Source organism: Eptatretus burgeri, chromosome 11 (genome assembly GCF_056783735.1).
Source record: "Eptatretus burgeri isolate ZD-2024b chromosome 11, Ebu_testis_v1, whole genome shotgun sequence".
Classification (NCBI taxonomy): Eukaryota; Metazoa; Chordata; class Myxini; order Myxiniformes; family Myxinidae; genus Eptatretus; species Eptatretus burgeri.
The window spans coordinates 55,725,313-55,740,312 of NC_140971.1; the positions used below are offsets into that span (position 1 = coordinate 55,725,313).

Below are 15,000 nucleotides of genomic sequence, written 5' to 3' on the forward strand. Positions count from 1 at the left end.
AATGCAAGGGGATGGCTTTGCTGCTGGCACGTCTATTGTAGGTTCAAGCAAGCTGGGAAGAAGATGTGGCAAGCTGGTGTCAGGTTGCCTCAGATGAGCTTCAAGTAGTCAGTGGAAAAACGAGAGCCTCATCTTTCTCTCTCTCTCTCTCTCTCTCTGCACTCACTCACAGCACCCAGGCTTTTCTTCTTCACGCAAGTCAAATCCAACTCTCTTGTGCTCTCCTTTTCTAGAATGCTTCCTTCTCTTCTTAACACCAACTGCAAATCTGGCTGATGTGGGCTCTCTTGCCTCTTCTTCTGCTTTCATTGTGAGCCTCCCTTTTTTAACTCAGCCTACTGGACAGAATTTCATACCGCCTGCAATGGCATGTCCTTGCATATTGAAAGTGTAATCCCCACCAATTCCTCGTTGGGAGAACCAAACCCACGTGGCTGGGTGGGGTTGGACAGCAGACTTTGAATTGGGGGGGGGGGAGTGGTAAAGTGCTTGTCATAAAAGGAGGGGAAGGTGGGTGAACACAGGTTTACAGATCAAGTTATGGTTTTAAATTATTGAGAGATGGCCTCATACATGTTACTACAAAGCCCCACCTCGCCAAGACAAAATCTACATTGCAAAGACTCACAGTGGCGATTTATATGACACATATGCATCACCAGGAGCCCCCACCCTTTCCCATATACGTAAAAATATTTGGGTGGAGTAAAAGTTTATCACAGCCCTTTTGCCCTCTGCCAGCAAATCGTGCTTCATTTTTCAAAACAAGTCGAAGCATACTGATCAGTGATCAGAATTTTTTTTTTAATATCTGATTTGAGAATTATTGTGATTTTTGTACTTTAACCTGCTTTGTGTTTCTCACCTGTGTCATGTTGTGACTCAATAGTCTGGCCTATGAACTGAGCATACGCAGTAGTATTTGATTGTGGAAGTGGGTGCATTTGGATAGATGAGGATGGAAGAATAACACATGCTGTTCTTAAAATGACTTGTACTGACAATGGCAGCATTGATCATTATTGTCAATCTGGTTGTACTTTTATTGCTTTGATTATTATGATGCAAAGTACAGATATCTAGCTTTTTGACATTAGAAGGTTATCTTAATGGATATTGTACCTTCACAACGTCAATTAAATGATGCTGCTTGGTTTTGGCTGATAGTGGAGTCACTCATTTGGTGAAAGCAAAATTGTGACGTTTATATTTCCTTTGCAGGCTGATGGCCTCTGTTTTTCATCCAGTGCATCTGTCGATGCACGAATAGACTTTCCTTTGCTGGTAGGATTCCCAATAATGGCATTAAAAGTTTTTTTCTTATGGTTTTCTGTTTTATTTATGGTCTATTTTTATATTAAAACACAAAGAATGCAAAGGCAGTATTGTTTGAGTAGTTGATTGTGACATTTCATTCATAGGTTTGAGAATGCTATGGATTATTCTTTCGATGGTGTTTAAGCAATTTCCTCCACCAAAGCAAGACAGCCTGGAGGACATTCTGATGCTATATTTGAAAATGTCTTTGCTTTTGCCAGTCTTTGCCTATTGCGGTGACCTCATCCTGGTTTGCAGAACACCTGCTAGGTGCCAGGTTAGCTTGCCAGGTAAACATGTTCAGTACTCAACTTTAAACCCAACATTCAAGCACCTCATCAAACACTTGTATGACCTCCATACTCTTCAGGAACAAGCCTTTGTTGAATCCATAACCCATTCATTTAATATATTTACATTTCATTTTGATGCAACTTCCAATGGTAGTACTGGCAGTGGCAAGGGTTAATAATGAGACATGGATAACATTTGTGTAGTGTGGCATTGAGTTCAATGTGTACAACTATCCAATGTATACTTAAAGACAAACCCACAACTTAATCTCTGTATATATATATATATATATATATATATATATATATATATATATATATATATATATATATATTTATATATATATATATATATATATATATATATATATATATATATATATATATATATACAACATGGGTTTAAATACTTGGGATCAACTGTCCAAAGTAACGGAGAGTGTGGGAGAGAAGTGAAAAAGAGTGCACGCAGGATGGAGTGGTTGGAGAAGAGTTGCAGGAGTGATTTGTGACAGAAGGGTAGCTGCAAGAGTGAAGGGGAAAGTATATAAGACAGTAGTGAGACCAGCTATGTTGTATGGTTTGGAGGCGGTGGCACTAACAAGAAGACAGGAAGCTGAGCTGGAGGTGGCAAAGTTAAAGATGCTGCGATTCTCGTTGGGAGTGACGAGGATGGATAGGATAAGAAATGAGTATATTAGAGGGACAACACAGGTAGGACGGTTTGGAGACAAAGTGAGAGAGGCGAGATTGAGAAGGTTTGGACATGTGCACAGGAGGGAAGCGAAGTATATCGGGAGAAGGATGTTGAAGATGGAGCCGCCAGGCAGGAGGAGAAGAGGAAGGCCAAAGAAGAGGTTGATGGATACGGTGAGGGCGGACATGCGGGTGGTGGGAGTGTCAATGGAAGATGTGGAGGATAGAGCGAAATGGAGACGGTTGATCCGCTGTGGCGACCCCTAACGGGAGCGAGCCGAAAGAAGAAGAAGAAATATATATATATATATATATATATATATATATATATATATATATATATATATATATATATATATATATATATATATATATATATATATATATATATATATAGTCGAGGCTCGTATGAGAGTTTAACACATAACGCACAGCAAGAAAGGCATGCGACAACAGGGGCGGGAGAGGGAAGGACAAAACAGTGGGGAACAGAGACATTAGGAGATCTGTGGAAGGGAGAGGGATAGGGTGGGGAACATGGGGAATACAAGATGGACATTACAGGGACTTTCAGGAAGGAATGCAGGGAATTTGAAAGAGGTAGGTTTGGGGTGGATTAACGGGGGTAGAAAAGATTGAAGATTTGGATGGGGGACAATAATAAGTGGTGGTGAACAGCTGTTTTGAAGGCCTGGAGGGAAGAATGGGATTGAAGAGAGTGTGGGAGTTTATTCCAAAGGTGGGAAAAAAGGAATTAAAGAGTGAAGGTGAATAGTGATTTGTGATTTTCATACTTTTACCAGAAGGGGGTTGCTGGCAGACCTTGAGCAACCTGCGGAAATATGGGGGGTGAGGGGGGGTAGCGGGGAGGGAAATATCGCAGGCAGAGCGGAGGGGGGGGCGAGACCGGACAGGAGATGGTAGAAGACAGAAAGACCACCGACCTGCCTGCGGTGAGAGAGTGAGAGGCCCTAAAACTCAGCCTCATCGTGGGAGATACCAATTATCCTAAATGCCTTGGTTTCCACAACGTGAAGCCGAGAAAGGTGAGAGGTGGGAGCACAAGCCCAGAGGGGAGAGCAGTACTCCATGCTGCAGACGAAAGCTTTGCATGTGGTCAGGAGCTCAAGTGGGCCGAAGAAGGACTTTGCACAACGGACGATTTACAGTCGGCGACTGGCTTTGGAGGCCAGCTTAGAAATGTGGCTTTCCCAGGAAAGATCATGGCACATAGTAAGACCCAGAAGCTTGAATGAAAAGCCTTCTTCCAGACAATTGTTGAGAAAGTGAATGGGTGGGTTTTCTAAACGGTGCTTTCGGAGAGACATCGTGAGAGTGTGAGATTTGTCAGGATTTAAAAACATGTTCTACGTGTTGGACCAGTTTGTGATTTTATCCAGATCTGTAGAGAGTGAAAAAGCTGTGGCTTGCCGGTCTGAGGGATGACAGATGGTATGACAGAGGGTGGAGTCATCAGCAAAGAGATAAAGAGGATTTTCCAGAGTCGGAGAGATCATTGATGAAAACCAGAAAAAGAACAGGGCCCAGAACGCTACCTTGAGGAACTCCAGCCTGGACAGGAAGAGGGGATGAGAGAACTCCATTTAGGGCCACAAGTTGGCTGTGACAGGAGAGGAAGTCTGTAAGCCATGAGTGGAGATGGCCTTGGATACCATAGGAAGAGAGTTTGGTGAGCAGAGCAGGGTGCCAGACCGTGTCAAAAGCACGCGATATGTCTCGGGATCTGGCTCTGATTTCATGTCTGTCATTGAGGACCTCCATCCATTTTTGGGAGAGCAGAAGCAGCATATCCAGGGGAGAGTGACCTGGTCTGAATCCAAAATGATGATCAGAAATCAGGCCATTGGAGAAAATAAAGGATTTCATGTCTGAAGCGATGATGGATTCCATAACCTTGCTGATGATTGGGAGAAGGCTGATTGGTCTGTAGTTGCAGGAATCTGTTTTTGCACCTTTTTTTGCAGGGCAGTAATGTTTGCTGATTTCCAAGCAGATGGCAAATGACCTTGAGCAAATGAGAGGGTGAATAGAACAGAGAGAGGGTGAGCAAGAGCAGAGAAGCAGGTTTTTAGGATACGTGGGCTGATGCCATCTGGAGCAGTTGCAGAATCTGAGTCGAGGTTTAACAGCAAGCTCTCCACTTTGTCGGAAACAAAGGACACAGAGTCCAGGGACAGTTGGGTGTGGGTAAGGTGGGTACAGAAAGTAATGGGTTTGGGACAGAAGATTTAGTCGCAAATACGGAATTTCGGCATTCAGCCTTTTCACGTGCGGTATCAGCAGTGCAGCCATTTGAGGTAAGGGAGGGGATGGAGGGGAACATACACCAGAAACAGATTTGATTCGACACCACCAGGATTTGGAGGAGAAATTATATATTTGTATATTATTATGTAATATTACTATGTATATATAATATATTATATTGTATTTGCTAAACTTGTTTTGAAAATTTATAATATAATTATTAATGCCTCAAATTTCCTTTTGAACCTATGCTTTATCCATACACATGACACACACCTTGTGTGTATTTAATTAATAAATTGTTCTTTGTGGTGGCTTCTGCTGACCCATCAGAACAGCTGATGTATACTCAGATCTGAAGCTGCTTCAGAGTGAACATAGAAATTGGCATGGTGTATTCCATTATGAGTGAAACAGATCATGTACAAATTCTGCCTGAGCTCCACCACAAATATGTAAGTGCTGCGAAAATATCTGGTCAATCAACAAAGGCATTTATAAATTACCCACACATACTTTAGCTGGAAACTTCACCAGAATTTTGTCTTGTGGTGCAAAAGCCTAAAATTGCGACACTGGTTTGCAAGTTGTGCATTTAACTTCTTTTTGCAACTGGATTTATAGCTTCGATGTGGTCAGCCATTATTTATCAGAGGGTAACATTGCACCCTGGATTATCAGCCAAGTGTGTTGCTCGTTTTGTGCCAGGCACGATCCTCTATTACTCATTTGAGTAATTGTGAGGATAAGCATCAGGAAGGCAAAACTAACCTGTCTGACAATAGTATAAACCCAGCTCACACTCTGTCAGTGGGTTAACAATCCAACATCGAACAAATCCTGCTTCACAATGACAAGAAGAGCCGACATCAAAGAATCAAAACATCGGAGCACATGCTTTTCTGAATAACCAATCCTTAAGTGGGCAAATAGTTTGGAAATCCTGTTGATAATTTAGGACTTCTTCCTCCAGCTTCCTCCTTCTTCTTCTTTCATATGCAGCACTTTTGGCTGTGGAAGGGGGCAGCTGTTTCCACTAGTGCTTCCTGTAGGTCAGAACAGGACTTTGGAATTTTTGTTCAGGGTGCTGGTGATAGCTCACCTCCTCCTCTGGGATGACAGAACTAGGGGACCCCCAATATAAAATCAATCTGATAGACTTCAATCTAATGCTGGCAGAGGGAATGCCGAGTTTATTTTTCTTTGCGCAACTGTTTGCTGATTCATTCTGCATTGGAAACAATGGCATTGACATGCACAATACTACCATTGCCACTTTGGTTTTACTCAGATTTGGAACTGTAAGCAATATATGTTGTCGCAGTGTCTCCATCATCACCCTCCTTTACTTTTACTGTAGAACTTCAGAAACACCACTGCATGCCAGGCATTGGGAAACATGTGCGTGATGGCTATGGGTTCACTGCGAGCGACTAGTGGGCCCTGCCAAATACTGCTTCACATTGGAACTTCTTCAACTGGCAGTCACACAAACAACATACCCACCTGGTCAGGATTGTGACTTTTTTTATCACAGCCAAGTTTCTAAAGTGTAACACAATGCTGATAAAAAATAGTGATGTGTATAAGAGACTGTGAAGAGGAGATAAATGTGCCTAATTTCACAAAATACAACATGTGTTTTTAATGTGTTGCAACAACATTGTTTGAGAACATAGATTTTTTTCCACTGCCCCAACCCGAGGAAGTTTTTTTTGGCCTCCTTAAAGTGTTTGTATAGCGTAACTAGAACATTATCATTATCATTATCAATATCCACTCCAGATACTACATTGCATCGGAGCCAAACTTCGACCAATTGTGAGAGATATATATATATATATATATATATATATATATATATATATATATATATATATATATATATATATATATATATATATATATATATATATATATATATATATATATATATATATATATACTAGCGATACCCGTGCACATGCACGGGATAGCAGTACAACATAGCTGGTAGCAGATGACAGACCGTACACGGGGAATGACAACAATACGCATTGTGCAAAATGCAAGTGGTACTATGGAACGCCAAGACTTCCCAAACATTGTTGGCATGTCCGCTAAGTGCCACAGCAATTTATTTCAGAGGGATCGTGTGACGGCGAGCCGAGTTTTTAGTGTGCAAGCTTGGTATTATAATGGATGCTTGTCAGACATTATTTGTGAGTGCCTATGAGGCCGTGTATTGTTTCATGCGATGCTCATGCTTGTATGTGTGTGTGTGTGTGTATATATATATATATATATATATATATATATATATATATATATATATATATATATATATATATATATATATATATATATATTTATATATTTATATATATATATTTATATATATATATTTATATATATATATATATATATATATATATATATATATATATATATATATATATATATATATATATATATATATATATATACACACACACACATACAAGCATGAGCATCGCACGAAACAATACACGGTACAGTGTATAAATATATATATATATATATATATATATATATATATATATATATATATATATATATATATATATATATAGATTTTGGTGAAGATCTGAATCTGGACATGAGAATTATTTAATTTTTAAAGTGATTCTTCACCATTGAGAGATAGGGCCAAAAAACGATATCGTACTGTATAGCATGATATTTCAAAAACGTATTGGGCCTGATATGTTCTCATGGATCAGGCATTACGTGGCAGGGGTATGCGCTCCACCGAGTGCCCTTCTAGTTTACCTATGTGCTGCAGTTAAGTCACACTGTTGTTGGATAATGTGAAATACAATTATCAGTGTCATTTGTGGAATGCAGAACGATTTCTTGTGAAATAAAATGAAAAATGATGATCTTATTTTCACTGGTTTGTTTGGATGCACAGGCCTGTTGGCTTACCATGGATATATTACAATCACCCTACCCTTCCTGGGGACACCAGACCCATCCTTGAAGCTATGGCTCTGCCCAATACATTCTCCACATGGGATACACAGGTAAACATTTGTATGCACGACTGTACCACAAATTCTGATGATAGATAAAATGTCAATTCAAAACATAAGGCACCAATAGCTATTATAGTTGCTAACGAAGTAAAGCTCAGGTCAAGGTAAAATGTCGGCATGATACTTTTAAAGGGATATTGACATCATCTTGGGTACAACAATAGTTACGTATTTACGATTTTAAAAAAAATATGAAAAATTTACTTGCTTACATAGTCAGCTTCTTTATTCTTTTTAGAAGCACCGTGTACATGGGATACATGAAAATATTTTAAGGTAAACTTATCATGAATTGCAAAATCACGAAAATGTATTCTAAAGTACGTTACAATAGAGTGTAAAGGAAGCAGTGGTGGGGTTCCGAATATAATGACGGACAGGCTACCGACCTCGGTAAATGAACAACCATGCTTGTGCAGCTCATATAATTAATGACAAGCCACCATGATACCCATTAGGCATGGGAATACCGATCAGAAGTGGGAAGTTAACTTTACGACTTTACATGATAATGTAAGCTTAATTAAAATTGGCCATCAGATTTTCAGCAAATGTGTTTTTTGCTTTTTTTGCCAAATTGACTTTAATTTTGCACTTGGAAATTTCAATTGGCAGCGCAAACCCGTTAGCAGTGACAGGTCGACAGGGTCAATACTCAGTGAAGATGTCAATCAAGCTCTAAATTTCTGTTGTAACATCTTTGGTAAGGAGTTGCTATTGTAACTGGAATTCACACGGGGAGGTGCTGGCTCACACCCTTATGTTTCTCTTCGAAAACGTCATGGTTGTTTTGTAATATATTGCACCCACAGATAGGGAGATGATGCATAAGTTGTGGTTTATGTTAATATTTGTGTAGCTATGTTAGTATTGGTACCTTTAAAAAAAAATCATTTCTGTTTAAAAATAAAACTATGTCCTGTAATTATGTAGATTGGCAGTGAAAAATCATACTAAAATTTAAAATATGCCATGTATATATATATATGTATGTATATATATATATATATATATATATATATATATATATATATATATATATATATATATACATACACACACATATATACGAGTGAGGTGTGCTTATATATTGTGTAAGCATATGAACCGTGTTTCACCATTGTCTTGGGTCACTCACCGGCATTTGAATTTTTTCATTTATTTTTTTTCACATTTATTTATATTTCATTTACGGATGCTTTCCGATGGTTCTGTGATTTTTTCCTGGTGTACCAGCTTTGATTTCCATCGGCACGCAAAGTTTCAGCTTTCTACGTCTCACCGAAGTCACCGATCTTAAATATCAGTCAGTCAGTCAGTCAGTCCAGTCAGTGGTTAGAAAGAGCGTCATATTTTAGATGCAGGAATACTTCGATTTATGTCTCTGATGTGTTCTTGAAAATTCCGACTACAATTGAAACGACTTCAATCAAATCAATTTCCCCATAAGTAGTACAGTATTAGAATGGTGGTGGTCGTATGGCAGCATTTGCTGCCAGGGTCGCTATCATTTCTTGAAGCGCGACTGTGTCACTGATGCAGTGCCCCTCTACCAGTACACACACTGGAACTGGTACTCATTTCACCGACCTCGGAAGGATGACAGGCTGAGTCAACCCCCTGATGCTAACTCAGCGGCCAAACTCAGCGGCCCCTGATGCTAAATATTCATTCGAACACATCATTAGTCCAGGGCGGCCACAATGTCTTGTCACCCCTTGTAAAAATTGTGACATTGCCTTTTATCACATTAGCTGACAACACCGAAGGGTTCTGCAAGTTATACCACATACATTTGCAGTACTCTTTTACTTCATTACATATTTTACATTCCCCTTCACCCCCACAATCCTTATATTATGTATAGGACTATGACACAAGCCTTAAGCGTCTGTTGGATCCGTTTGTGCTCCATCATTATTATGAGGGAGAATAAGTTTGCGCCATGTTTTGGATGGGATATTTTCCGGAGCATTTGTGGGGTCAGGTCAGGTATGGGAGCATGCACCAGAGCAGTGTGTCGCTGCATCCACTTTCCGCCGGTACTACAGGGGCCTCCGTCTAGCCATCCCCCAGGTAGATGCCTGGCCCATCCCCATCTCCTTGAGATGCTGATCAACCTGCTGCAACCACGAGGCATGTGGTCGGCCCATTGGCCTCCTCCACTCACGAGGCTCCCTCGCTGAGAGAATCTGGTGAGCAGGATCAGCGTCAGGAAAATGAGCCACATGTCCATATAGCCGCAGCTGACGCTCACGGACTGTGCAGGTAACAAATCTCATTTGAGTCTCTCTCGCAGCAACTGCTTGTTGGACACAAAGTCTGACCAGTGAGAGCCAAGGATTCTCTGAAAAGACCTGGTACCAAAGGAATTAAGTCTCTGTCTCAGATCCCTGGTGAGAGTCCAAGTCTCACATCCTTAGAGCAAGACTGGAAGCATCAAGGACTTGAAGACTCGGACTTTCGTCCTCCCGCACAGGTACTGACAGTGCCATATCCCATGATCCCGTGAATCCATGACTCCCCAGGCCCGACCCAGACGTTGTTGGTGATGCAATTAAAAGCAAGTCTCACTGCTTGTTAAGGTAATCGGTGGTTTTGTAGTGCTGCTGTGCAACAATCTCTTTTATGAAGCCCCAAAGGCAATGTCACAATTTTTACTTGGGGTGACAATATATTGCCAAACTGTGTAAATTATGATGTGGTGGTGGTGGTGGAAAAAGGGGGGGGGAGAGAGAAAGAGACAAAGAGACAGAGTTATGATCAGATGGAGAAGCATATGTTCCATCTTTTTTATGCAAGAGCTCAGAGCTCCTTTGCTTCGTAATAAGCTTGGATGTTAATGGCGTAGCACATTTAGCACTTTCACGAATTTGTTATGCATTTTCATAACTTGTACGTACGGTTGTTTGAGGAAAACCCAAGTGCTGACCAACATTGACAGCATGATCACCACTGGACATTCTGCACATTAAATACAATTTCACCTCCAGATTTACCATTTTATGCACTTTCTTAGACACAGGGTCACTCATCACCACTAATACGATTATAACTCATGATGAATAAAATCAATGTCAACATTTAATGATATTAATCACATCACACTACTGTATGCAAAGATTTTGGAAGTACTGTGTGTCAACAGTGTAAAGGCATATTAAAGTACAGTACACTTTACATTGAAGTTACATCATTCAAGTCATCCAAAGGAGCAGTACATCAATATGTCAGAATTATTTCACCACCAGATACAAGTTTTGATCACTATACAGTGAAAAATAACGCTTATTCTGAAAAATGCGCAGGAGCTGCGTGCCTGAACTTTGACCCTGATGTGGACCCCCATGATGATGACCGAAAATTCTGAAAAAAAAAGAGAAATGTTTTTTCATGTATTCGAACACATCTGTCCTATCGCCGTTATGTTTTTCAAACTTTCGCAAAAAAAAGGGGGCATTTGATGCACCCTAATATATATATATATATATATATATATATATATATATATATATATATATATATATATATATATATATATATATATATTTTTTGTAAAGTTAAAAATCAGCCAAATGGAACCCCGGATGGTTCACATATCTCAAACCCCTCACACCAATTTTGTAATATCAGGAGTGAAGAAATCCCCATTTATAATTTCAGTTTTATACCAAACTTTCCCTTTGGAGGCTCCTTATAGCATTAATGCAAAAAGTGATAACTTTGCTCCAAAAAGAGTGAATCAGCATTATATACATGTTGTACTCATTTCATTTTGGTTTGCTGGTATTTTATTTCCTTGTGTACATCGTAAAGGTTTGGATGTCTTATTTGATCACTTTCAACCTGATCATATCAACTGTAAATGCAGATATTATTTTTAATATTGTTGAATCTTGGCATGATTGCACTGACAAACAGCAACTTTCTACTGAATACATATGCTGTATTTCTTTACTCCACCTCTTCCTTCCTTTTACCATGAACTCACAGAAGAGACGTTTGCATATCGTCTTGGCAAAGTATGATATTCAAGGAAATTTCCTGGGCTATGGCAAAGCTGATGGAGGCAAGCTGCAGGTCAGTTCATCTGGTGTGGAACTAGGGAGGGTTGCAGTTCCAGAACTAGTTGATACACCTTCAATGTACAGGATTATAAAATAAATAAGTTCCCTCACAAAGAACTTCGGCACAGGAGGAGGCCATTAGGCCCATCAAAGCCTGTACAATTATTACCAACCTATGGATGTTTGTCTGTGCTATATCCTTTTAAATGCTGAGCATCAAGCAAGAAGCAGTATGTCCCATTTTTAAAGTCTTTGGGATGACTCAGCCAGTTTTCGAATCACTGACCTCCCAGACTCAGAACGGATGCTTTAACCATTACACCACCAAGGCTTGGTTGATCTGTGGGGCTTTGAAGCCAATCATGAATATTTTGTAGCAATGAACTGGGAAATGCACATGTCTTCTTCTTTTATATGCAGCACAAGGCTACAAGTAGCAACATTGGCTGAGGATGCAGCTGTGCCGCTGATCTGGCACCCTTTGTAGGATAGAGCGAGAATGTGGAATTTCTTGAAGGTGTCAGCGATAACTCGCCTCCTCTTCACGAAGGACACAGTGAGATTTTTGACATCCACCAATTAATGCTAGCAGAAGAGACTTCTATTTTAACATCCCTCCAAGGTATGGCACACATATTAATGCCTTGGCTTGCCTGCGAGACACCAGAATGACAGTTCGTAGCACTGGGCCGAGATCCAAACCCAGGCAAGATAGCTCAGAGCTTATCTCTCGGTCATCCTGACAGCCAATGCAGGATTGATGGCCGGTATACATTTTGACTGATCGTGGAAAATATGGGACTTTTGAAAGAAAAAATTTCCGCCCGGAGCCACTGTTTCGTATAAATACTGAAATTATTTTTAAAACACGATTTGAATCACAGATTTCATGCAAGCAATGGCAGGTTAAGAGTGCCCGGTGAGCTGAACCGAAAAAGTATAAACACACACAGCACATGCACAAAACACGTCATTTATATTAGCATTTGTACATCATTTTGAAAGTCATATTTGTTGCTGCTTGCGTATAAATTACTGTGAATTTTTTGTTACATTTGCTGTTTAATGGTGCATTTTGTTTTGAATATTTCAAAGGGAAAGTTTAACAACGATATGATTATTGTACGAATTTTTTATTTTTATTTTTGTATCCATCGTCGAGGCTCGTGAAAGAGCTGGAATTGGTACACTGAACGGATCAGGACACAACCATAAAAAAGGAGCAGTTGAGCGAGGGGGAAACACCAACACTGGAGTTGAAGGCCAAGAGAGAGGCAGACTTGCACAAAAAATGGGTGTGGGGAGGAATGAGGGGCAGGAGAGGATGCATATAGGGTGGACAATATGGACACAGAAGAAAACTCTCAGGGGGGGGAACTGGAAATTTGGGAGGAGGGGTGGGGGAGGAGGTTAACGAGGGTAGAAAGATCATGGTTTTGGATTGGGGACGATCTGAGATGGCGGTGAATAGCTGTCTTGAAGACCTGGAGGGAAGAATGCGATTGAAGAGAATGTGGAAGTTGGTTCCACAGGATGGAGAAAAGAGGGATGAATGAGTGGAGGTGAGCGGTGATCCTGGGTTGAGGTAGTTTAATCAGAAGGGGGTTGATGGTGGACCATGTGTGTCCTGGCAACGTTTCTCAGCATTTGAGATTTGATATTTGTTTTATGTTGTTCGCTTTACCACAGTTATGCTTGATCGATCCAACTCACATTGTCCTCTTTATTTTGATCCTGAAAAGCTTTGCTCAGACACTGCGTCTCGAATAGATTCTGCTTACATCTTTGGAACAACATATCGGCAGATGGTGAGGACATTATTATCTCTGTTACTCCTGAAAATTCACATTTTTTGGCGCATTTCATTTGATTCTCACTGGATCAAACTCAGGATTTTAAAATCGATGTTGCACTGCACAACAGTCTTCTCACTCATATCAAATCTCAGTTGGTTCTGTTTGTGCAGTGCTCAATCAGCATATCGGTTCTGCAAAGCCACTTTCCTGAACCGACATTTTTTGAGCCCTTCTTAGAGTTTGAGCAGAATGGACAGCTTCACCTTTATGCACTGCCAGTTCTCAACCTCAACTTGCATGATTCTTTTGGCACCTTTATCAATCAAGGTTAGTCTATAACCATAAGCTGTGTTCTTTAAATGTGAACCCAGCTTTGTTATATGTTTTCATTTTCGGTAATCTAACAACTAATGGTTCACTTTGATTTTTATTTTTGCATGTCTATTCAAGGTGTCCCAGATAACATGGAACTATTTATATCTACCTTTAATGGAACAGATAAATTCACATTTATTGCCACATCTGATGCAATTTAAATGCTATAATGGTGGCAAGGTGCTCCATTTGAAACTGTTTGTTCAATATATGTAACTTTTTGATGCCTCGGGTCTGCAATCAAAATTGGTGTCAAAGCCAATGATCAACTGCAAATTAATAGTAGGATGTGGTGGAAATAGTACCACCTTTGGTGGTAACCTGCATAACATATCATCTTCCTTCATTGAATGATACTCCCACCAGCTAATTTTAATAACTAACAAAATAATTTCCAATTTGAAGAAAACTTTAGAGACAAACTATCTACTTTAGTGTATGATTCTACTTGTATATCAAATTATTGTGTGTTTTCCTCTTCCCATAGATAGATGATGAAATCATCACCATTTATAATCTAGAGCAGCAATTCAAAATTTCAGTGCGGTTTAAAGATGTCCACTCAGTCGTGGTTGTTCAGCAGTTTCAGGTCGAAAAATGGTATAAATGAGTCAAGGACCAACGAAAAGCACAATTTATTAATTTGATTGTGATGCCAATGAATATGGCTTTCCATTTCTGCCATGTAAGCCTCAGTCTAAATAGTGCACACTAATAATCCAGTTGCAGTCTTTGGAGCTTGTGGACCATCTCCAAAAAAGTCAGTGTGGCAGGCTTCACATTCTCCATGAGAATAGAAGATGATGACACTTTTCAAGGCCATGTCTGAATCAGTCATGAGGAAAATTTGCTTTTGGATGGTACCATGAATGAACATTTCACTCAATGTCGAAATAAATGTGCCTTTAGACTTTCCACAATGCATGAGAAATGTTCTCTAAGATAATCGCAGACACGTTGAATGAAGTTGCAAGCAATAAAATTGCTTAATTCTGATCATACAAATAAATTTGCGAGAAGCCATGTTTTATGATTTGTGCTTCTTTTCATTGAAATGTTTTGACATTTCTATTATAAGTTATTTAATACATGGGGACTTTCTCTTTCCTGGTTAGCTGAAACCAAATGAGCA

The 15,000-nt window shown here is 39.7% G+C and overlaps 1 protein-coding gene across 1 annotated transcript in view; it reads left to right on the forward strand.

The window, feature by feature from the left end:
• The window catches only part of TMEM67 (transmembrane protein 67), an 81,680-nt gene that overhangs the window by 68 nt on the left and 66,612 nt on the right, over positions 1-15,000 (forward strand). The window contains exons 2-9 of the mRNA XM_085847961.1: positions 234-310; positions 1,168-1,284; positions 1,539-1,607; positions 5,935-6,083; positions 7,507-7,618; positions 11,624-11,710; positions 13,440-13,505; positions 13,664-13,820. Of these exons, the coding sequence (XP_085704087.1) occupies positions 234-310; positions 1,168-1,284; positions 1,539-1,607; positions 5,935-6,083; positions 7,507-7,618; positions 11,624-11,710; positions 13,440-13,505; positions 13,664-13,820 (834 nt within the window). The remainder of the gene's footprint in view (positions 1-233; positions 311-1,167; positions 1,285-1,538; positions 1,608-5,934; positions 6,084-7,506; positions 7,619-11,623; positions 11,711-13,439; positions 13,506-13,663; positions 13,821-15,000) is intronic.